The 25438-nt window shown below is 45.9% G+C and overlaps 1 protein-coding gene across 4 annotated transcripts in view; it reads right to left on the reverse strand.

Moving 5' to 3' along the window:
- LSAMP (limbic system associated membrane protein) overlaps positions 1-25438 on the reverse strand; it is a 1064612-nt gene that overhangs the window by 381702 nt on the left and 657472 nt on the right. For all 4 annotated transcript variants that reach the window (XM_089670767.1, XM_089670764.1, XM_089670766.1 and 1 more), the window contains exon 3: positions 4528-4653. In XM_089670767.1, the coding sequence (XP_089526893.1) occupies positions 4528-4653 (126 nt within the window). The remainder of the gene's footprint in view (positions 1-4527; positions 4654-25438) is intronic.

A 25438-nucleotide genomic window follows, 5' to 3' on the forward strand; every position in this document is an offset into this window, starting at 1 on the left:
TAAACAACTCAGAAACATGTTCCTCCAGCTCTGAACATACTAGACACGTCTAAAAGTCTGAAAAGGTTTAAAATGTTCTGACTTGCATATAGGTAGAAATCTTTTTTTCACCGGTGTTCAATTTTCTTTGTGGTGTATCTTACATTTCTATTTTAAAACCCCCCTCCCAAAAAACTTTTCTGAATTATCAATTACAGGACACAGGAACTGGAAACGGGAAGTTCTGTCTTCCGATATCTTGGAAGGTGTTCATGATGGACACCAGCTAGTCAGGCTAGGGTGAAGTTTTTGATGCCCTCTTGGTACAAGGGTCTTGGTCATCGGCAGAAGCCCAGCTCTCAGTCAACATGTTAGAACTCAAGGTAATCTGGTTGTCCCTGCAACACTGGACCTTTCGAGTACGAGGCTACCTGACAAGGATTCAGTCGGACAATATCATGGCAGCAGTTTTCACCAACCATCAATGATTCTTAGTCTTAGACCAAAGTATTTCCAATATGGTGCTGGAATCAGAAAATCCTCTCTTCCAATGTCTTGGAAGGTGCACACGATGGACACCAGTCTGCCATATTTGGATGCAGTCCTTGATGCCCTCTTGGTACAGGGTCATGGTCATCGGCAGAAGCCTGGAACTCTAGACTATGAGGCCAACCAACCAGGATTCACTCGAACAATGTCATGGCAGTTGCTTACATCAACCATCAATGGGGCAAAAGACGTCAAAGAGAAGCAGTTCTCATTCTACCTGTCCTTGTCTGTAGTGAAGAACAATGCCTATTTGGTAACTCCTAGGAAACACACATCAAGCAAATCATGGAGCAACCACAGCAGAAGTAAGGAAAAGCCTCCTTCAGACAAACCTTTGGTTCTTTCAGACCTCCAGGTCCAAGTTCCAGCCTGGGACACGATTCTACCGTGAGATCTGGACTTCCAAACTTGCCATGCCTGGGAACAAGCCCTCCTCACAATAGCAAGCTGGCACCCATTGTGAGAACCTTACAAAATGTCAGGAGAAAGGATTTCCTCGATTCTAGCGCTGGACTGGAAATCCTTCGGGTAAGACTAAGATCCGGTCTCCTCTAATGTACTCCAAGAAAAGCGGTTTTATAGATCGGTCAAAAATCCAATTTTTTAGACTATAAACCTGTGATATGTTACTTCTAGTAGACATCAAATCATTATGAGACTTACTGCTGGTGAAGGGAACACAGCCTAGGACTTGAACTGCCAAAAAATCATATTATTTCCAAGAAAAATATTCATTAACCATCCACATAGTTTGACATTTTAATGACTCCTGACTCTGTGACTAAGAGGACCTGTAACATGCTTTAGCAGCTCATTTTTCACAAATGTTCCAACGGGCAGAATTTGGGAAATGTCATAAAACTCATAAGCGTCAAGCCACAGGTTGATTTCATTATCGAAGTGCCTGATATTAAAGATTCTCAACTCATTACAGACGGAGACACTGATAAAAATTAACACAAGGGATGAATAATACAGGACCAGCTCATTCCCTTCAGACTCACAGCAAGCATAGTTCAGTAATCTTCATTAAAATTTTTTCAAAATGACTTTCAAAATGGCGACAGAGGCATAAGAGTTTTAGAAAAGTCCAATGCAGCAAGGCTGAGAAAGGATATTGCCTCCTCCTGATTATTTTGCCCATCTAGATAATCTGGTTGTCTAAGCAACACTGGACTACAAGGTCACCTGACCAGGAATCAGTCAGACAATGTCATGGCAGTGGCTTACATCAACCATCAATGGGGCACAAGAAGTCAAAGAGAAGCAGATCTTTTTATACCATGGGAAGAAGTTCATGCCCTGGCCCTGTCCATGGTACACCTTTTGAAGGACAATGTCTATTGATTTCTTGGAAACTTACATCAACCACGTCATGAGGGAATCCCAACAGAAGAAAGGAAAAGCCCCAATAGGCAAGCCTTTGGTTTCTGAGATGAGAAAGAGTTCTCTCAGACCTCCAGGCCCAAGGTCAAGCCTGACTCACAATTCTGCCCTAAAACCTAGACTTCAGAAACTGCCAAATCCAGGAACAAGCCCTCCTCACAATGACAAGGTGGCATCCATTGTGAGCACATTTCAAGACATCTGGAGAAATTACTTTCCCGATGCTATAACTTGACTGTAAATCCCATGGCTAAGATGAACTCCAAGAAAATGGGTTTTACAGATAGGTTTCTGTGCAAAACTGGACCTTTCGACTACGAGGCCACCCGACCAGGCTTCAGTTGGACATGGCAGTAGCTTACATCAACCATCAATGGGGCACAAGAAGTCAAAGAGAAGCAGATCTTATTATACCATGGGAATAAGTTCACGTCCTGGCCCTGTCCATAGTGTACCTTTTGAAGGACAATATCTATTTGATGATTTCTTGGAAACTTACATCAACCAAGTCATGAGGGAATCCCAACAGAAGAAAGGAAAAGCCCCAATAGGCAAACCTTTGGTTTTTGAGATGAGAAAGAGTTCTCTCAGACCTCCAGGTCCAAGGTCAAGCCTGGCTCACAATTCTGCCCTAAAACATGGACTTCAGAATCTGCCAAGTCCAGCAACAAGCCCTCCTCATAATGACATTGTGAGCACATTTCAAGACATCTGGAGAAATTACTTTCCCGATTCTAGAACTTGACTGTAAATCCTATGACTAAGACAAAGTCCAAGAAAATGGGTTTTACAGATATGTTTCTGTGCAATACTGGACTTTTTCAACTACGAGGCCTCCCGATAGGATTCAGTCAGACAATGTCATGGCAGTAGCTTACATCAACCATCAATGGAGCAGAAGAAGTCAAAGAGAAGCAGATCTTATTATACCATGGGAAGAAGTTCATGTCCTGGCCCTGTCCTTAGTGCACCTTTTGAAGGACAATGTCTATTTGATGATTTCTTGGAAACTTACATCAACCAAGTCATGAGGGAATCCCAACAGAAGAAAGGAAAAGCCTCCTTCAGACAAACCTTTGGTTCTTTCAGACCTCCAGGCCCAAGGTCAAGCCTGGCTCGCAATTCTGCCCTAAAACCTAGACTTCAGAAACTGCCAAGTCCGGGAACAAGCCCTCCTCACAATGACAAGGTGGCATCCATTGTGAGCACATTTCAAGACATCTGGAGAAATTACTTTCCCGATGCTATAACTTGACTGTAAATCCCACGGCTAAGACGAACTCCAAGAAAATGGGTTTTACAGATGCAAAACTGGACCTTTCGACTACGAGGCCACCCGACCAGGATTCAGTTGGACATGGCAGTAGCTTACATCAACCATCAATGGGGCACAAGAAGTCAAAAAGAAGCAGATCTCATTCATAGATCCCCCAGCAAAATGACATCCACACCAGCAGCAATTATTTCCGCTATAGATCTCCCAGCAGCCAGCTCTTCAGAAACCAGAATCAGTAGACCCCTCTCTCAACAGTAGATTCCTCCAAGCATCAATTCCCCCCCAGCAACAACAGACCTCCCGAGCAACAACAGACCTCCCCAGCAACAATAGATCCCCCAGCAAAATGACATCCACACCAGCAGCAATTATTTCCGCTATAGATCTCCCAGCAGCCAGCTCTTCAGAAGCCAGAATCACTAGACCCCTCTCTCAACAGTAAATTCCTCCAAGCATCAATGCCTCCCCAGCAACAATAGACCTCCCGAGCAACAACAGACCTCTCCAGCAACAATAGATCCCCCAGCAAAATGACATCCACACCAGCAACACTTATTTCCGCTATAGATCTCCCAGCAGCCAGCTCTTCAGAAGCCAGAATCAGTCGACCCCTCTCTCAGCAGTAGATTCCTCCAAGCATCATATCCCCCCAGTAACAATAGACCTCCCGAGCAACAACAGACCTCCCCAGCAACAATAGATCCCCCAGCAAAATGACATCCACACCAGCAGCAATTATTTTGGGTATAGATCTCCCAGCAGCCAGCTCTTCAGAAGCCAGAATCAGTAGACCCCTCTCTCAACAGTAGATTCCTCCAAGCATCAATGCCCTCCCAGCAACAATAGACCTCCCGAGCAACAACAGACCTCACCAGTAACAATAGATCCCCCTAGCAACAATAGTTCCCCCACCAGCAACAATAGACCTGACCAGCGACAATAGACCCTCCAGCACACGTCAGCATCCCTTGCCATTACATACATTCAGTGCTGGAGGTTCTGGAACTGCATCCCCCCATGTTCCCCCTCTCTGTATACCTATCTCTTTGTGCAATGCCTTAACAACAATGAAAAACATACAGAGAAGGGGTGACCAGTGATTTACAGCACACAGCTCATTAACTACCAGAAGAATCATCAGGGTTGTAAGCCAGTGTGCTAACAATTGGAGTTGGGCTTTGCCAGAACATAAGAAGAAAATATATAATGGAAGACAGTCTCCAGGAAAGTCCCATCAGCTTACAGAGAGGAGGCGGTCAGTTGTTTATAGCACACAGCTCATTACCTACCAAAGGTGACCACATATTACATATTAAAATATAAAAATTAAAATTGACCTGTGGGGTTGAGGTGCCTCCAGGTGATGATGGGGTCGGGGCGGCCATTGGCAATGCACACCAGAGTCACGTTGCTGCCTTCGTTCACAGTGATGTCTGCGGAGATGTTGGAGATCTTTGGTGGAACTGTGAAAAGGAACACAAACATGGCAAACCAGAGTTAGCGATGCCGATGCTGACATAACCAAACATTTGAAGGATAATTCCAGATATAGAGTTAGACTTGCAAAATTATTAGATGTCTGACAAAGGATTTGAAAGGTAATGCACGTATGCCTGTTGGCCTCCCCTTCTACCGCTGTGCTACATACTGTAATTACATGGCATTATGATGGTGAGTGCAGATTTCATAGAGTTGCAGACTGTGTGCCACTGCCCCGCCTCCTGCTGGCTTTTTTGACTACTGGACACTTATTTACCACCCAACCTGAGATCTCTCCCATCTGTAGCTCCCTCCTAAATTTATGATCCAAACCAGCCTTTCTCAACTTTTTCAACACAGAGGAACCCTTGAGATAATGTTCCAGACTCAGGGAACACGTGGTCATTGGGATACAGATAGCTAAAAAGATCAATGGTGTCAGTGTGGGAACTTAACTAAGAAGTCACTCATTGCACAAGGAGCCCCTATCAACCTCTGGAGGAACCCTAGGATTCCATGCAACCCTGGTTGAGAAACCCATTCATGTTACTGCATTGGTTCCTAAAACCTATTGGTCCTAAAAGGAAAGGTCCTACCCAACTGCTAATACCACAAGATGATTCCTTCTACCGCACTCACCCAGAGAACCCCTACAAAAAATGACTATAGCTACAACTCATGATACATTAGTGTGATGGTCAGTGGGAAGAATGTTCCTTACACTTGTGGTCATTGGGACAAATTATCCCTTTACAGATAGCTAAAAAGATCAATGGTGTCAGTGGGAACTTAACTAAGAGGCAGAAGTCACTTATTGCACAAGGAGCCCTTATCAACCTCTGGAGGAACCCTAGGATTCCATGCAACCCTGGTTGAGAAACCCATTCATGTTACTGCATTGGTTCCTAAAACCTATTGGTCCTAAAAGGAAAGGTCCTACCCAACTGCTAACACCACAAGGTGATTCCTTCAACCGCACTCACCCAGAGAAACCCTACTGAAAATGACTATATCTTCAACTCATGATACATTAGTGTGATGGTCAGTGGGAAGAATTCTCCTTACACTTGTGGTCATTGGGAAGAATTACTCCTTTACAGATAGCTAAAAACATCAATGGTGTCAGTGGGAACTTACCTAAGAGGCAGAAGTCACTCATTGCACAAAGAACCCCCATCAATCTCTGGAGGGAACCTAAGATTCCATGGAACCCTGGTTGAGAAACCCATGCAAGTTACAGCATTGGTTCCCAAAACCTGTTGGTCCTAAAATGAAAGGTCCTACCCAACTGCTAACACCACAAGGTGATTCCTTCAACCACACTAACCCAGAGAACCCGTACAAAAAATTACTATATCTTCAACTCATGATACATTAGTGTGATGATCAGTGGGAAGAATGATCCTTACACTTGTGGTCATTGGGAAGAATTACCCCCTTACAGATAGCTAAAAACATCAATGGTGTCAGTGGGAACTTACCTAAGAGGCAGAAGTCACTCATTGCACAAAGAACCCCCATCAATCTCCGGAGGGAACCTAAGATTCCATGGAACCCTGGTTGAGAAACCCATGCAAGTTACAGCATTGGTTCCCAAAACCTGTTGGTCCTAAAATGAAAGGTCCTACCCAACTGCTAACACCACAAGGTGATTCCTTCTACCACACTAACCCAGAGAACCCCTACAAAAAATGACTATATCTACAACTCATGATACATTAGTGTGATGATCAGTGGGAAGAATGATCCTTACACTTGTGGTCATTGGGAAGAATTACCCCCTTACAGATAGCTAAAAAGATCAATGGTGTCAGTGGGAGTTTATCTGAGAGGCAGAAATTGCTCATTGCTCAAGGAAACCCCATCACCCTCTGGAGGAATTCTGACTGAGAAACCCTGATCCAGACAAAGAAAAAAGTGACAGATATATATGTTTTATTTAAGTGCAAACATACAAAGTAATGTGCAAGTGCAAAGCTTCCAGGTATTTACTCACAGAGATCACAGTACTCCCCCTGACAACTCCTATATCTACTTTTCACTGCAGGACAGAACCATCTTTGTTCAGGCATCATCCAGGGTCACCATCTACTTCCTGGAATGAGATGGTATCTCAGAGATGACACAATCATGTAAATCACCTCTTGACCTGTTAAAAAGTAACAATGTCTGCTCACTGGGGGAGGATGGGGGGGAGGGACTGAGAAAATGCTAGCTCCTGCTTGCAGCAGACTGGTGTCATCATCTTAGCCTAGGCAAAGTCACTGACTGGAGCTTAAACTGCATGTAAACCTTAAAGTGATACTAAGCACAGAGCCCTGAATTCACTCCATGTGCTCTCCCACAGTACACAGAACATGGAAATGCAATGATTTTAGTAAATATAAACTGCTAAATACCTTTTCTCATCAGCAGTAAGAGCAGTCTTGTGATTTCTATCAGTGTCCAGAAGAGCACTGGTTAAAGCTTGTAGGAGGAATTTCCATTCTCCCCTGATTGTCCTATGAAGCTTCATGACCCCTGACCCTCTGGACAGTGCTGATTGGAACTGTGCTGGTCACATGCACCCTCCCATTTCACTCCATGTGGTCTCCCACAGTACACAGAACATGAAATGCAATCATTTTAGTAAATATAAACTGCTAAATACCTTTTCTCATCAGCAGTTAGAGGCTGAGCAGTTGTTTGACTTCTATCAGTGTCCAGCGGAGCACTGGTTAAATATTGTAGGAGGAATTTCCATTCCCATGCACCCTCCCAAAGAAAAAAAAAATATCCATACACACAAAACTGAGCATGTGCAGAATTTTGTGTCAGAATTTTGAGTCCTGTGTCAGGGTGCCTCATTTCTCTTGCAGGGTTCTATGGAGCCACCCATGTATGCAGGGACTAGAGTTGTGTCTTCCTACACTGTGTGTGCCAATAAAAACACACAGCCCCAGAGCCTAGGATGGTGGAACACTCCCCTGCTCCTCTCCCTCCCTTCTTCCAACTGACAGACTGGCACTCTCCACTGTTAAAGAGGACCTCCCCTGCCCGCTTCCTTTTATAGAAAAATAGATGAAGACGACCTAAAACATAAACAAGTACACTTATGGTGTCATGACTGCTGCCCCAGGTTTCCTGTGTCAGGGTGCCTGAACTCTCTTGCAGGGTCCTATGGAGCCACCCATGTATGCAGGGACTAGAGTTGTGTCTTCCTACACTGTGTGTGGCAATAAAAACACACAGCCCTAGACAGTGGTGTATTTAGGCTTTGTGCTGCCCTAGGCAACACAAAAATCGACTGCCCCCACGGACACCGACTAACACCCTTGCCCCCTACCTGGGAGAGTCTTCCACTACCACCCCCCCCCCCCTCCTTCCCCAGTGATAGAAAGACATTGATGTTCACAGCTCCAGACATCCCTGGGAATGAGAGTCAGGCTCTACATACACCATCAAGCAGCTTGCAGCCTCTCTCAGATCCCACCTGGTTCCCATGGTGCGCGTGTCCCTTCTTCAATCCCTACATCTGAGGGGAGGTGCTGTCCCCCTGAAAAATGCCGCCCTAGGCAAGTGCCTTGTTTGCCTTGTGGTTAATACACCCCTGGCCCCAGAGCCTAGGATGGTGGAGCACTCCCCTGCTCCTCCCCATCCCTTGCTCCAACTGACAGACTGGCACTCTCCACTGTTAAAGAGGACCTCCCCTGCGCCCTTCCTTTTATAGACTGGATGTCGCTCCATTTCTTCAAATTGAACCTTTCCAAAACGGAGCTCCAAATTTTCCCCCCAGCCCCCCCCCCCCTCCATCACGACCAACAACGCCACCATCTGTCCCACCCCGCAAGCCAAAGTCCTAGGTGTCACTCTTGACTCAAACCTGTCCTTCCAACCCCATGTCCAATCGTTGGCAAACTCATGCAGGCTCCACCTCCGCAACATCTCCAAAATACGTCCGTTCCTAACCCCAGACATTACTAAACTACTCGTTCTCTCCCTTATTATCTCACGTCTGGACTACCGCAACTCCCTCCTCACCGGCTTACCTCATCACAGACTATCTCCGCTTCAGTCTATCCTGAACTCAGCAGCCAGACTCATCCACCTCACCAACCGCTCCTCTTCTGCCACCCCCCTCTGTCATTCCCTCCACTGGCTCCACCCCCCCTCTGTTATTCCCTCCACTGGCTCCCGATTGCCCAACGCATTAAATTCAAACTACTAACACTGACATACAAAGCCATTCACAACGCTGCCCCAAACTACCTCACCGACCTGATACTCAAATACCACCCAACCCGTACTCTTCGCTCCTCACAAGACCTCCTACTTTCTAGCTCCCTGGTCTCCACCTCCCACGCCCGACTGCAGGACTTCTCCAGGACTTCCCCCATCCTCTGGAACTCACTACCCCAATCCATCAGACTGTCACCTACCCTCCTCACCTTTAGGCGCACCCTGAAAACCCATCTCTTCAGAGTACTGATCTACACTCTACACTCCTCCTACCACTCCATTCCCCACAGCCACTTCCTCCTGTACCTCTATCCCCTCCCTCCTAGATTGTAAGCTCGAAAGAGCAGGGCCCTCGAACCCCTCGTGTATTGTATTGTTACTGTATTGTCTCATGTACTGTCCCCCACTATAATGTGCAAACCTTTTGGCGCTATATAAATAATGTATAATAATAATAATAGAAAAATAGATGAAGACGACCTAAAACATAAACAAGTACACTTATGGTGTCATGACTGCTACCCCAGGTTTCCTGTGTCAAGGTGGCTCATTTCTCTTGCAGGGTCCTATGGAGCCACCATGCTAGCAGGGAACTGAGTTGTGTCTCCTTACACCGTGTGCATCAAGCTTGTAGGAGGAATTTCCATTCTCCCCTGATTGTCCTATGAGGCTGCATGTCAAGGTGGCTCATTTCTCTTGCAGCATCCTATGGAGCCACCATGCTAGCAGGGAACTGAGTTGTGTCTCCTTACACCATGTGCATCAAGCTTGTAGGAGGAATTTCCATTCTCCCCTGATTGTCCTATGAGGCTGCATGTCAAGGTGGCTCATTTCTCTTGCAGCATCCTATGGAGCCACCATGCTAGCAGGGAACTGAGTTGTGTCTCCTTACACCGTGTGCATCAAGCTTGTAGGAGGAATTTCCATTCTCCCCTGATTGTCCTATGAGGCTGCATGTCAAGGTAGCTCATTTCTCTTGCAGCATCCTATGGAGCCACCATGCTAGCAGGGAACTGAGTTGTTTCTCCTTACACCGTGTGCATCAAGCTTGTAGGAGGAATTTCCATTCTCCCCTGATTGTCCTATGAGGCTGCATGTCAAGGTGGCTCATTTCTCTTGCAGCATCCTATGGAGCCACCATGCTAGCAGGGAACTGAGTTGTGTCTCCTTACACTGTGTGCATCAATAGAAACACACAACCCCATAGCCAAGGATGCAAGGCACTCCCCTGTTCTTCCATCCTCATCTGGCCACCGTAACCCTTTTCTGCGAAGAACAGAAATTCAGGGAAGCAGCACTTAAAGAACAGCATTGAACGTGAAGGGGTAAGAATTTTACCAAATAGTTTACTGGGGGATGTTTATTTTATTGTGCCCAATGTGTTAAGCTAATAAACACTCATGCTTTAATATCTTTTAAGGATGGCTTTTAATGATACAAGGTATATTTTTTATACAACGTTGTTGTTTGTTTTGGCATGTCAGGAGTTTATTTAGGGAGATAAAGCTACTTGAAGGTCCACTTTAAGCCCACCTTCCCTCCTAATGGGTTCTCCATCTCTGCCAAACATTTCACTTTGAAGAGCTCTGATGTACTCCATGTCTTCTAATGAGATAAAAAGAAGGAAAAAAAAGGCCGTGGCGGGTACCTGAATCCTGGCAGGCTGAGCGGCTCTTATCCTCAGTATTATAAAACAAGAAATGTTCTGTTTTATAATATCTAAATCCCAAGAATGGCGGCAGATGGGGTGAGCAAACATTACCGAACATCCTTTTATTGTGGAGGGAGCGGGCCGCGACAACCCTGCGAAACGCACAGAGCTTTATATAACCGTGACCTTTGGATAGCCGTTTGCCGCGGTTTACTCGCGGGAAAGAGTAAAAGAGAACTGATTTCATTTCAAAGGTCAACGCGGCCCCTTTCTTTATACTGTATTTATTGGACTAGAGACATCCGCTGCAAGGCTAAGCACAAGATCCAACCTTTACGTAATCCAGGCGAATAATTTCCAAGTATTAAAGTCTAACGCTGAGCTGACCGCATGAATAAAAGTATAACTAAAGGGCAGTTTTATTTTTTAGGAGTAGAAAAAACATCATCGGAGAGGATGGACCTCAAGGATCTGATCTCAAAAATATCCATTATTATTGACAATGAAACGATAGAATAAAATAAGTTACAAGCAGCTCAACTAAAAATGGTAAAATGGGGCAACAAAGATAAAAGGACTCAGCGAGCGCTCACAATATAAACTCATAAAAGCAGCTGTGCACACTAAAGGAAACCATAAACCTTTCAAGAGACATTATTATTATTATTATACAGTATTTATAAAGCACCGATAGTTCGCTCAGCGCTGTACATTACAAAGGAGGACAGAACATGTGACAGAACAATACCAATACATGAGGGGATTGAGGGCCCTGCTCCTTGGAGCTTACAATCTAGGAGGGAGGGGTTGGTGGCACAGGAGGAGATAGCTGTGGGGGATGGAGTGGTAGGAAGAGTGGAGGAGGTCGGCAAGTTAGCAGGGGGTGGGGTAGGCTTCCCTGAAGAGATGGGTTTTCAGGGTGCACCTAAAGGAGAGGAGAGTAGGTGATAATCTGATGGGTTGGGGCAGGGAGTTCCAGAGGATGGGTGACACCGTGGAGAAGTCCTGGAGGCGGGCATGGGAGGAGGAGACCAGGGAACTAGAGAGAAGGAGGTCTTGTGAGGAGCGGAGTGTGCGTGTTGGGCGGTACTTGGATATTAGGTCAGTGATGTAGTTCAGGGCAGTATGGTGGACGGCTTTGTACGTCAGTGTTAGGATTTTGAATTTGATCCGTTGCGCAATCGGAAGCCAGTGGAGGGATTGGCAGAGGGGGGTGGCGGAAATGGAGCGGTTGGAAAGGTGAATGAGTCTGGCAGCCGTATTCAGGATGGACTGAAGCGGGGATAGCCAGCGGCGAGGCAGGCCAGTGAGGAGGGAGTTGCAGTAGTCGAGTCGTGATATGATGAGGGAGTGGATGAGCTGTTTAGTGGTTTCTGGGGTTAGGAACGTGCGGATTTTGGCGATGTTGCGGAGGTGGAGTCTGCATGAGTTTGTTAAAGATTGGACTTGGGGCTGGAAGGATAGGTTGGAGTCCAGAATGACACCAAGTACTCTGGCCTGCGGGGCGGGTTTGATGGTGGTGTTGTTGGATGTGATGGAGAAGTCAATGGGGGGTGGTGTCTGGGCTGGGGGGAAGACAAGAAACTCGGCCTTGGAGAGGTTCAGTTTAAGGAAGTGGAGCGACATCCAGTCAGATATGTTGCTCAGTAGGTGTGTGATTCGGGCGGAGACTGAGGGGGTGAGGTGGGGGGTTGAGAGATAGATTTGTGTGTCGTCGGCATAGAGGTGCTAGTTGAAGCCGTGAGAGTGTATGAGTTGGCCAAGGGAGGAGGTGTAGATGGAGAAGAGAAGGGGCCCGAGGACGGAGCCTTGAGGGACCCCAACAGAGAGGGGGAGGTGGTAGCATTATAGGTAACGTTGAAAGAGCGTTGTGACAGGTAGGATGAGAGCCAGGAGAAAGCAGAATCTCTGAGGCCGAGGGAGTGTTGTTTTATGTAAAATAAGTGCAGCGCTAAGTATAATCCGGACAAATGTATGGTAACAAGATAAATTAGTGGGGTATGCAGCGCGATAGGACGATATGGTGAATTATATGATGTATGGATCAACCACACATCACTAGATCAACATATAATAGTCCCTATGGTGAGACTCATATAGTCAGCCAATCTAGCATAGATAATACTTATCGTGATAAAATGACGATAAATGCATAAAGTGATATAACTTATATATGAGAAGATAGATGGACAAAGTGATGACAGAAGCAGCTGATGCTTGGTGTGTTCCAAATCCAGTTTAACCTTTTGAAGAATCTAGTGCAGGGGCGGACTGACAACTCATGGAGCCCCCGGGCAATAGGGGATCATGGGGCCCCTGTGTCCTCGCCCACACTCAAACTACACCCAAAAAAGACTATGAAAGGTACCAGGGGCATCTCATGGGGCCCCCTACTGACCCTGGGCCCTCGGGCAGTGCCCGAGTTCTCCAATGGTCAGTCCGCCCCTAATCTAGTGCAATTATGCGCTTACCACAAGAACATACAAACTGAGCGTTGTATGTATGTCATCACGTGTATCATCAGTGGACATCAAGGCCCGGTCACCAGTTTAGGCAGCATCCAGTCACCATGGTAGACACTCAGGGATGGGGTAACACACTCAGGGGTCACCTCAGTCTCACCGGCAGGTCCAGCGAAGTCCAGACATCTAGTGGTACTCTTCCTGAAAAGCTGCACCTGAGATTGAGCCCTAGGAAACACCGAACGTGAGTGGACCAACTTCCAGCTTGGAATATCTGGGCAGCACAGTGGCTAAATGGTTAGCACTTCTGCCTGGTAATATTAGGGTCATTGGTTTGAATCCCAACCACGGCACCACCTGCCTGGAGTTTGCATGTTCTCCCTGTGCCTGCGTGGGTTTCCTCCCACACTCCAAAGACATGGTAGGTTAATTGGCTCCTGTCTAAATTGTCCCTAGTGTGTGCATGTATGACTGTGAGTAAGGACCTCAGATTGTATGCCCCTTCAGGGTTAGGGACTGATGTGAACGTACAATATATATGTAAAGTGCTGTGTAAATTGATGGCGCTATATAAGTACCTGAAATAAATATCACAAAATGTGAGAATACTCAAATGGCAGCAAACACCACAAGATCCAGAGGGGTCTGGCTTCTACGTGAAGACATGTTTCTGGAACAGATGTTCATAAATGGGTTATTAGTCCACAATACAAGAGCTCAAAGGTGATATATTATTCCCACAGCCGTAGTTTAAGTAAGACTCGGTGAGGGGCAGGGTATGTATAAAATGCGCACTCACCGGACGCGCAAAAGAAAATGTGCAATGTATCAACAAAACAAAGGTCTGCCAGGGGGTCCCTTTCAGGATACGAATAGAGACAACCCAGGATGGATGGACATCCTCTTGATAAATGCTCTCAAACCGGAGGTCCACTTTAAGGACACGGGTGCAGCCTCTTCAGTATTATTATTATTTTATTATTATACAGTATTTATATAGCTCCAACAGTTCGCTCAGCGCTGTACATTACAATGGGGGACAATACAGTACAGTACGAGACAGTACAATAACAATACAGTGCGAAACACGAGGGGTTCGAGGGCCCTGCTGCTTGGAGTTTACAATCTAGGAGTACAGTACAGTAGAATAGTCACCAGGGGGAGCTCTGGGGGATTAAATGCTCAATGCAGAGCAACAGATGGAAATGCCCATAGTGTAGTAATGTCAGAAATATTTAATGAAGGATGTTATGCAGCAGTAAAAAAATATCTCCTCATACATGTAAATGCTGAACATATGCTAAAGGTTATGTCAAAGCAATAGGCAGGAATTTTGCAGCAACAAGTTGTTATGAGCACTAACCAGCTGGTGATCAAATGGGGCCGCCAGATCTCCATGACCTGGCGGCGTGACCTCAAAGCTTGCAGGCTCCTCCAAGACGCGTTTCGTACACTAGTACGTCTTCAGAAGGGGTGTGCCATGATTTATTTTTTCGTTTTGGATAGAGTTAGAATTAGAACCCTTGTCATGTTTTTTTTTCTGCTGTCTATGTCCCCATAGGGAGAGTCCCCAACTCTATATCTACTAAGCGACATATCAGCGTGGATGTCACATCACTACCTTAAACTCAATCTTTCCAAAACCGAGCTTGTAATATTTCCTCCCCCCCGATCCCCCACTCATGACTTTACCATTGAGATCAACAGCACAACCATTGGTCCTTCCCCTCATGCCAGGGTGCTAGGCGTAATCCTAGACTCTGACCTCTCCTTTGGGACCCACATCCACTCACTGGCTAAATCCTGCCGCCTCAACCTCCGGAACATTTCCAAAATCCTCCCCTTCCTGACCAATGACACCACAAAACAACTCATCCACGCCTTGGTTATATCCCACCTCGATTACTGCAACGCCCTCCTCACTGGTCTACCGTTACACAGGTTATCCCCCCTTCAGTCTATTATGAATGCTGCTGCTAGACTCATACACCTTACCAACCGATCAGCGACTGCTGCTAGACTCATCCACCTTACCAACCGATCAGCGACTGCTGCTAGACTCATACACCTTACCAACCGATCAGCGACTGCTGCTAGACTCATCCACCTTACCAACCGATCAGCGACTGCTGCTAGACTCATACACCTTACCAACCGATCAGCGACTGCTGCTAGACTCATCCGCCTTACCAACCGATCAGCGACTGCTGCTAGACTCATCCCCCTTACCAACCGATCAGAGACTGCTGCTAGACTCATGCGCCTTACCAACCGATCAGCGACTGCTGCTAGACTCATACACCTTACCAACCAATCAGCGACTGCTGCTAGACTCATCCGCCTTACCAACCGATCAGCGACTGCTGCTAGACTCATCCCCCTTACCAACCGATCAGAGACTGCTGCAAGACTCATGCGCCTTACCAACCGATCAGCGACTGCTGCTAGACTCATACACCTTACCAACCGATCAGAGACTGCTGCTAGACTCATACACCTTACCAACTGATCAGAGACTGCTGCTAGACTCATACACCTTACCAACCGATCAGCAACTGCTGCTAGACTCATGCGCCTTACCAACCGATCAGCGACTGCTGCTAGACTCATACACCTTACGAACCGATCAGCGACTGCTGCTAGACTCATACACCTTACCAACCAATCAGCGACTGCTGCTAGACTCATACACCTTACCAACCGATCAGCGACTGCTGCTAGACTCATCCACCTTACCAACCGATCAGCGACTGCTGCTAGACTCATACACCTTACCAACCAATCAGCGACTGCTGCTAGACTCATACACCTTACCAACCGATCAGCGACTGCTGCTAGACTCATCCGCCTTACCAACCGATCAGCGACTGCTGCTAGACTCATACACCTTACCAACCAATCAGCGACTGCTGCTAGACTCATACACCTTACCAACCGATCAGCGACTGCTGCTAGACTCATCCGCCTTACCAACCGATCAGCGACTGTTGCTAGACTCATACACCTTACCAACCGATCAGTGACTGCTGCTAGACTCATACACCTTTCCAACCGATCAGTGACTGCTGCTAGACTCATCCGCCTTACCAACCGATCAGCGACTGCTGCTAGACTCATACACCTTACCAACCGATCAGTGACTGCTGCTAGACTCATGCGCCTTACCAACCGATCAGCAACTGCTGCTAGACTCATCCACCTTACCAACCGATCAGAGACTGCTGCTAGACTCATCCACCTTACCAACCGATCAGCGACTGCTGCTAGACTCATACACCTTACCAACCAATCAGTGACTGCTGCTCCTCTCTGCCAATCCCTCCACTGGCTTCCACTAACCCAATGTATAAAATTCAAAATACTAACCACAGCTAAGAAAGCCATCCACAACACTGCCCCTAGCTACATCACCAACCTCATCTGCAGATATCGCCCAAATCGCCCACTCCGCTCCTCCTTCCTCTCCCGCTCCCTCTTCACCTCCTCCCACGCTCGCATCCAGGACTTCTCCAGAGCCTCTCCCATCCTCTAAAACTCCTTACCACAGTATATCCAATCAGTCCCCACCCTGTCTGCCTTTAGGTGATCTTTGAAAACTCACTTATTCAGAGAAGCCTACCCCACCTCCACCTAAGAACTGTCCTTGAATCCCCTCCACCATATCATTCCCCGCAGCTATCACCTTTTATATCACCTCCCCCTTGCTTTAGATTGTAAGCTCCATGAGCAGGACCCTCACATTCCTTCTGTACTGAAATGTATTGGAATTGTAATGTCTCCCTTATATTATAAAGCTCTGCGCAAACTGTTGGCGCGATATAAATCCTGTATAATAATAATATGTCCTGTAAAGGTGTTCAGAATTTCACCGCACACCAGGTAATGCCATGTGCTATAGGAATGATAGCAGACTCCAGCCAAGCCATGCCCCCATTGCATTTCATCCCACCCCATAAAGGTCTATTTGTCCTGTTTACTGTAATTACCGAAAGTGAAAGAAAATAGAGGGAAATCTTCAATTGGGGACACTAGTTTAGTACTACTCCCTTAGGAGCCGCTGGATTTGAATGGGTCCCCTTATGTTCTGCACGGCCAGGCATTTTCCACACCTTGCACACTGGGGTCAGCAAACAGTCCTCAAGCTTGGTTTTGTGGGTTTTTTTTATTAAGGGGTTGAACTTGGATGGGGTCTAGGGGTATATGGGATGACTGGGAACTGTACAAATTGAGGACAACTGCTTAGTAACTGTACAAAAATGCAGATTAGCAACAGTCTCTCTCGAAAGAGCACTAAAGGATTTTCATTGTACCTCCTCAGACTCTGGATGATTCCTTCTCTTCACACAGCTACCAAGAGCTGTCAATTTAGAACAGTTCCAGATGATAAGATAGTTGGGTCTTTCACCTAACTGCCCTCTCCCCTTATTTGGCCCTGTGGAGTGTAAGAGTACTCACACTGTCCTCTCCTATTAACTTAGTGGGTTGGCGGCTCCCTTCAGGCTTTACGCTGGGCTGACTCCTTCCCTGCTCCACAAACTGTCCTCCCCAGGAGACATTAAGGCAGTGAAGATCCTCTTCTGCAGCGACCTGCCTGTAGGTAGGTTCCCTTCCTTGGGGCCTCCTCCCATCCTTCCTCAATCTATCTTCCACCCGACATTGTACACCTTCCCCCAGGCTCTGCCACATTTGAGGGTTGCCCTGATCATCATGCCCAGCCTCCTGCCAGGAAATTGGCTAAGGTCCCTCAAACATGCAGACCTGGGCCTCCTTTCCTCCCCTCTCCTGCTCCAGAAAGTTCTCAGGTTTCTGGAAAGGTGGGAGGGCTCCAGAAGCCTGTATTGAGGTGACCTCACTACCTCACTCTTAGGCTGACTCATCCCCAGGCTGCTTCTCTGCCCCATCTAACAAAAAAGCCCATCTAGCTAGCCTGGAGGGCATTCCACTAGTTTTGGTAATAACCAGGGATCCCCTCACTTTGCAGAAATTTCCTCTAACTTCCTGTTTTGATTTTAGAACAGGGAGTGAAGGGAAAATATTCTGATGGGACAAAAAACGGACAGGGGTTATAACCCTCCCTTGCTCTATCCACACAGAAAAAAAAAGGTTTGTCTTTAGTTTCACTTTAAAGGCCCATGCTGGGATCAATATCTAAAGCCTGCATGACATGGACACTTCTTTTTGGATGTCTAGTGGCAGGGACCTCTCAAGATCCAGAAGAGGACGAGGTCATCACAGGGGGACTCTACAGGGAAGGTAGGTCTCAGGCAGCATTCGCACAGGATTGATGGTCCCCCAGAACCAGCGTTGGTGAGGGATTTGGAGGAGGGAGTGAATTGAATATATCTGGCTTCAAAGAGGGGGAAATGCCTAGTAGGATGGGTTAGAGGGGGATGAGAGGACGGGATTGGTAGAAAATCGTTTTAGCGTATATTTTGTCTTCCCTGGTTGCTCCCCCCATTATTTTGCACAGATAAAAAAAGCTAATTTACCCTGTTCCCACAAACTCACCACTTATGCCATAGGTAGATTGAAATTCACCCAGTTTAGCAGGGACCAAACGAATTTCAATCCATCTATGGGCAGGCTGGTTGCACTGAAGTTCATCTATCATTCAACTTCAGTAGAAGCCATCCTGTTGCTTTTTTTCATTCAATTAGCGCCTCCAGCTATAGACAGCAACAATGAATATTGTATTCTGACAGTGGGGAACTTTTTCTGCTGCCAAAACACAATAGCTCCAGGGGAGGGTGTGTGTTGATGGGGGAATCAAGTGATTTTCTTTCATTCAACCCAATCGTTAAATTAAAAAAAAAAAAAAATGCATCATCTATGACCAGCCTTAGGAGTCCAGTGCAACCTCTTGTGAATGCAAGGTGTCAGCGACCCACCGTTTGAAGGTGTCATCAAGCCAACCTGGGCTCACAGGTGATTACTGCATTGAACTGCATCATGTCATTACTCTCACCATTCTCTGCAACATTCAGAACTGCCCACCACTGGAAGAACAAGAAGTGACTGAAGAACCATGAAGTCAACTGTCTGTACTGAAGGCCAATGAAAACACATGTATTGTATACAAACATGGTATGAGGTGGGTGTTGATGCTCAAAGATGAAAGAGGGGAGCAAAAAAACTCAATCTGGGCTTAAAAGCCCACACTTTTTGTGTCTTTGGATGTGCCACTCACTCCATATAAAAGATCAGCTTAGGCTTGGGATGTCCATTGCCCTTGAGATGTCCATTAGACCTGGCAAGGACCCCCCAACGGTGTATTTGTGTATGTGCTAGCTCTTGATTCAAGATGGTGGCACAGGAAATGATCAATGTAGGAACTTTAGCATCTTTATCTTTTAGTCCTTGCCTATGTTCAATTTTAAGTTAGTGCCGTCTGAAGGCATCATCAATCCACCCTATACTCACAGGTGAATACTGCATTGAACTGCACAATGTCATTACTACTCGCCATTCTCTGCAACATTCAGGACCACCCACCACTGCAGGAAGAAGACGTGAGCAAGGAACCATGCAGTCACCTGACTGTACTGAAGGCCAATGGAAAAACATGTACTGTAGTGCCGTCTGAAGGAATCATCAATCCACCCTATACTCACAGGTGAATACTGGAATTACTACTCGCCATTCTCTGCAACATTCAGGACCACCCACCACTGCAGGAAGAAGACGTGAGCAAGGAACCATGCAGTCACCTGACTGTACTGAAGGTTGAAGGAAGAAGGGTATGCATACAAACACGATGTGAGGTGGATGTTGATGCTCAAAGATGAAGGGGAGTGAAAAAAAACCTGGATCTGGGCTTAAAAGACCAACTTTGGGTTAATTTTTGTGTCTTTAGATCTCCCACAGCCCCCCCCCCAAAAAAAAATCAGCTCAGTCTGCAATATTCAACATCAATCTCAAGCAGCTGTCCCCTTCAGTACCTCTATTCAGCCACAAGATGTCCAGTCTTCCAGTTTGAATGACACCCAGCACCACACAAACTGGTAGACTATGAAAAGACTGTAATTGCGGGCCATTAAGGCCATGCCCCTCGAGCGAGTGCCCTGCATGTCATCATACCAATGCTGCTCAACCAAGACCACTCTACTGCCATAGAGGAGCAGGCATGCCATGTGACTGTCCAGAAGACATAAAACAAAAAAAAATTAAAAAACATAATACTACCGGGGGGACCTTTGGAGAATTAGAGCAGTGATCTCCAAACTGTGGCCCATGGGCCAGATGTGACTCTTTGCTTGCTTTTATCAGGCCCTTGGGGCACTATTCCTCCCACTGCTATAAGGCACTGTTCCTCAAACTGGACACCAACAGTGGGGAATAATTCCTGCCGCTAACACCAATGACAGGGCACAATTCTTTCAACTAATACCAATGATAGGACACTATATCTCCAACAAATGCTGATGATTGGGCACTATTCCTCCAATTACTACCTACGATGGGGCCAGGGGTGGACTGACCATTTGGAAAGTCGGGCACTACCCGAGGGCCTGGGGTCAGTAGGGGGCCCCATGACATGCCCCTGGTACCTTTTTCATAGGCTTTTTTGAGTTTGGGCAAGGACACAGGGGCCCCATGATCCCCTATTGCCCAGGGTTCCCATGAGTTGTCAATCCGCCCCTGGATGGGGCACTATTCTTTCAACTAATACCAATAATGGGGTCACTATTCCTTTATCTAATACATTGGTGGGGCACTATTCCTCCAGTGAATAGCAATGATTAGGCACTATTGCTCAAACTCATTCCAGTGATGGGGCACTATTCCCCTTCCCACTGGCCACAGGTGCCATGTAATAGTTTTGCGCCCACAGACCATCAAGACCATTGTGCACTCCCAACAACACTCTGGCATTTTCTACTCCCATTGGCCACAGTCTGATGCCCCCAGGGGCGGACTGACAACTCATGGGGCCCCCGAGAAATAGGGGATCATGGGGCCCCTGTGTCCTTTCCCACACTCAAACTACACCCAAAAAAGCCTATGAAAGGTACCAGAGACATCTCATGGGGCCCCCTACTGACCCCGGGCCCGTGGACAGTGCCCGAGTTCCCCAATGGTCAGTCCGTCCCTCGATGCCCCCCTGAAGTCTGAAAAAAAGTGAATTGGCCCTTTGTTTAGAAAGTTTGGTGACCCCTGAGTTAAAGCATGGAACACGGAGTTGGACTTTGGACAGTCAGTGACACCAAGCTCTACTCATCCTGGAGGAAAAGACCTTTAACCCACTCATCACTGACCTTTAACCCACATATTGGCCAAATGTCACAAATGACCTTCCAGCAAGTTACACGACTCAAGTTGAGGCGGCACTAATTAAAAAACTTAGAATAGCTGGAAGCTGTCGGTTGCGTGATCTCTGTCGATACATCTTCTGCCATTCTCCCACGTCTCTGAAAGCCTTCAATCTGCAGTCTGCATTCACATTAGGATTCAGTAGAGGGGCCATCCTCTCTATTGACTTCCAACAATTTATCTAGTGTCCACCGGCTCCGGAGACTCACAGCAGTGGTGGATAATTGCCATTTCTTATGTGTGGACAGAAATCTCTCTTATTTTTTTTTTTTCTAGAAGAACCCTCAGAATTCCTATCTTGAAGACGTCAATGTACTTTGCTATTCAGTTTTTAAACACCTTTTTCCCATCTCTGGGTACAAGAAAAAAAAAAAGGGATATTATTCCAACGTTAAAATTGCATAAGAACACCAATGGCAGTTAGTGCTAGCCTGTGTGCTGAATTATGGGGGAAAAGTCCAGGAAACAGATAGAATAATTAAAAAACCATACATAGTTCAAAAATAATGAAAATTTTGTCTCAGGGGTGAGAACGCATGGAAATGGATGGTGATGATACTTGAAACCAGGATCAACCAACCTTCGAGCGGGTAAAGATGTCTTCTGGCCACATTAACTTGCCAGTAGGCAAATACTCAGATCAACAACATATTTTTACTGTAAATACAGTAAAATATTTGTGAGCGCACACAAAGAAAGACGCAGCTGTGCACCAGGTAACCAAAAACCTGTAAATAGACAATGTAAAATAGGAAGTGCAGCGCTAAAAAGAAATCACACTATACATACAAATATATAAATATATAGACACCATTAATAGTACAGCTCATTGAGTGACTTGAAGTGACTTGAGGTGCTCTTGTATAACTGTATCCTCCTATGGGTAAAGTGCTGTGAGATTACGTGCGGAAAGAATGCGCACTCACCAGAACGCACAATTTAATGAGCGTTTAGAATATATATTCTGATGTCATCTGCCAGGTCCGGAGAGTGGCTGCAACCCAGTGAGTTTCCTCCTATGGTCCTAGGTATTAATGGTAGGACTTCAGGATGGTCCGGAGTATCCTGAAGTCCTACCATTAATACCTAGGACCATAAGAGGAAACTCACTGGGTTGCAGCCACTCTCCGGACCTGGCAGATGACATCAGAATATATATTCTAAACGCTCATTAAATTGTGCGTTCTGGTGAGTGCGCATTCTTTCCGCACGTAATCTCACAGCACTTTACCCATAGGAGGATACAGTTATACAAGAGCACCTCAAGTCACTTCAGGTCACTCAATGAACTGTACTATTAATGGTGTCTATATATTTATATATTTGTATATATAGAGTGATTTCTTTTTAGCGCTGCACTTCCTATTTTACATCACATATTTTTACTGCCTATCCACTGCAAGTGTGAATGAGGTAATCAGCCAATAGTGCAGCTAAATCACTTTTCTTCCACTCTTGCTGAATCATTTTATTACTTTGCTATGAATAGCCTGTACAGCGCAAACATACATAATTTTCTGTTGCACAGAGGCAGACTGTTACTGGAGGATTCTGGCAATATCCTGTGCTTTCCACTAACTGGTGGTCACCTCTGTTGGTGAAGAGCAGGACATGAAGAGGACGGCTCACAGGTCACATGTTGTTCAGTGTGTAGCTGTGCTAGGTGGCAACCTGAGAACTGACTGCCCAAGATGCAATACACTGAAATATCAAGATGTGTGACACTCCAACCTTCTCTCCCCTAAATAATAAACATTTATTGATGAAGAGGAGCAAACTTTGAGTTCAACAATAGATGTAGACATAGGCGTGTGCACAGGGTGTGCCGGGAGTGCCTGGGCACACCCTAATCTACTTGTCCAGGTCAGATTTCCCCTTCTGCCTGACTTTTCACTGTGTCCATTCATAACTGAAGCATAGTGAACTGTGCTTCCGGACTTCTCACTGTGTCCATTCATAACTGAAGCATAGTAAACTGTGCTGCCGGACTTCTCACTGTGTCCATTCATAACTGAAGCATAGTAAACTGTGCTCCCGGACTTCTCACTGTGTCCATTCATAACTGAAGCATAGTAAACTGTGCTGCCGGACTTCTCACTGTGTCCATTCATAACTGAAGCATAGTAAACTGTGCTGCCGGACTTCTCACTGTGTCCATTCATAACTGAAGCATAGTAAACTGTGTTTATTATTTCAGTTTGTGAATGAACGGGAAGCAGCTCAGCACAGAGCACTTCCCATTCATTCGCTGTCTAGTGCAGCTGAGGTGCAAAAAATGGAACAAGGTTACCTCTGTCCTCATTCCCTCTCTCTGTCTCAAAAGTGAGACATCAGGGATCTGTCTAGACCCCTGATATTTCACCAAAGCCCCCCAGCGGGACTCACAACCCCCCCCCCCCCTGGAAAATAAATAAATAATTAAAATAAATATTGTAAAAAATCTTTTTTAAAAAAATGGTAAAGAATAATAAAAATGACAAACTACTGACACTGTCCACTGCCCTACCAACATCAAACTCAGCCCTACTGACATCATCCATTGTCTTACGGACACATCCACTTCTCTGCTGACATTTTAAAATGTTTGCTTACATGTATGTATAAGAGAGTGCACGTCTGTGTATACAGTATATACACTGCATATATATATATATATATATATATATATATATATACAGGGCTTTTTTTAGCGGGAATGCGGGGGAACACAACACCAGTACTGAATGCATGTAATGGCAAGGGATGCTGGGGTGTCTTGTAAGGTCTTTTGATGCTTGCTGCTGGGGGATCACTCAGGGATCTATTTTTGTGTGGCAGTCTATTGTTTCTGGGGAGGTCTATTGTTGCTGGTGGGGGGATCTATTGTTGCTGGAAGGGATCTACTGTTGAGGGAATGGTCTATTGTTGCAGGCTGAAGGAGAGTTTATTGAGGAATATCTGTTGTTGCTGATGGGGGTCTATTGTTGCTGAGGTGGTATTTTGTTGTGGGGGTCTATTCTTGATGGGGGAATGTATTCCTATGGGGGTCTATTTGTTGCTGGGTTGTGTGGGTGCTCCTATTGCTGCTGACTGTGGGAGATCTATTTTATTGCTTTCCTTGACATCATTAACAAATCCCATACAAATTAACACCACAAAATGATACTTAGTGCTGAATTCTCAAAAAGGAGCGGTACTGGCAAGAGATGGTGCTCAAAGGTGGATAGGGGGGAGGAGACACGAGGTGACTCAAAAGGGAGGAGTTCCTGCACCTATTGTCTGAGAACAAAATACATATATATATATATATATATCAGGGGCAGACTGACCATTTGGAAACTCGGGCACTGCCCGAGGGCCGGGGTCAATAGGGGGCCCAATGAGATGCCCCTGGTACCTTTTTCATAGGCTTTTTTGAGTTTGGGCAAGGACACAGGGGCCCCGAGATCCCCTATTGCCCGGGGGCCCCATGAGTTGTCAGTCCGCCCCTGATATATATATATATATATATATACACACACACTATTGCTTATAGGCTGCACACCCCTATGGTTGTAGGCTTCCTCAAGCATTGATAGTGACCATCCCAGAACCGGCATGAAGACAGATATATTCTCCACAAGCTCTCAACAAAGGCTGGGTATACCATTCTTTTATGGTTACTCACAATCTCGTCAGATGTAGGTTATACAGCTATATCTATTCTTGATTATTTATGCTTTTATTACTAGTAGTAAAGTTCTGTTTTTATTATAATCCAATACTACACCATCAGAGCTCTCCTGCTTTCCATTTTGTTTTCTTTTTTCTGTGGATGTTCCTGAGGTTTCCTTTTCCTTCAAGAATACACAAAAGAATCTGGGTATGGAAAGGTGAAGTCACCAGAGTACAAGAGTTACAATACACTTTTTTTTCTGTGGGTTTTCCTGAGTTTCCCTATTCTGTCATTCTGGAAACCACAAATTAAAATATAGGCAGTTTACCAGTGGTCCTCATGTGAGAGCCTCAAGTTATTCTAGACAACACAAAAGAGCTTCATCAAGAGAGTATGGAGTGCACTAAGAAAGTGAGAGAAAGAATATGTGTGAGGAATGATAGAAGCCAGCCAAGAACACAAATAGTAAGTTAGGCCTGTCTTTTGAGTAGAGC

Source organism: Staurois parvus, unplaced genomic scaffold (assembly GCF_062004578.1).
Source record: "Staurois parvus isolate SC_StPar_1 unplaced genomic scaffold, SC_StPar_1.0 ptg000095l, whole genome shotgun sequence".
In the NCBI taxonomy this organism is placed as follows: Eukaryota; Metazoa; Chordata; class Amphibia; order Anura; family Ranidae; genus Staurois; species Staurois parvus.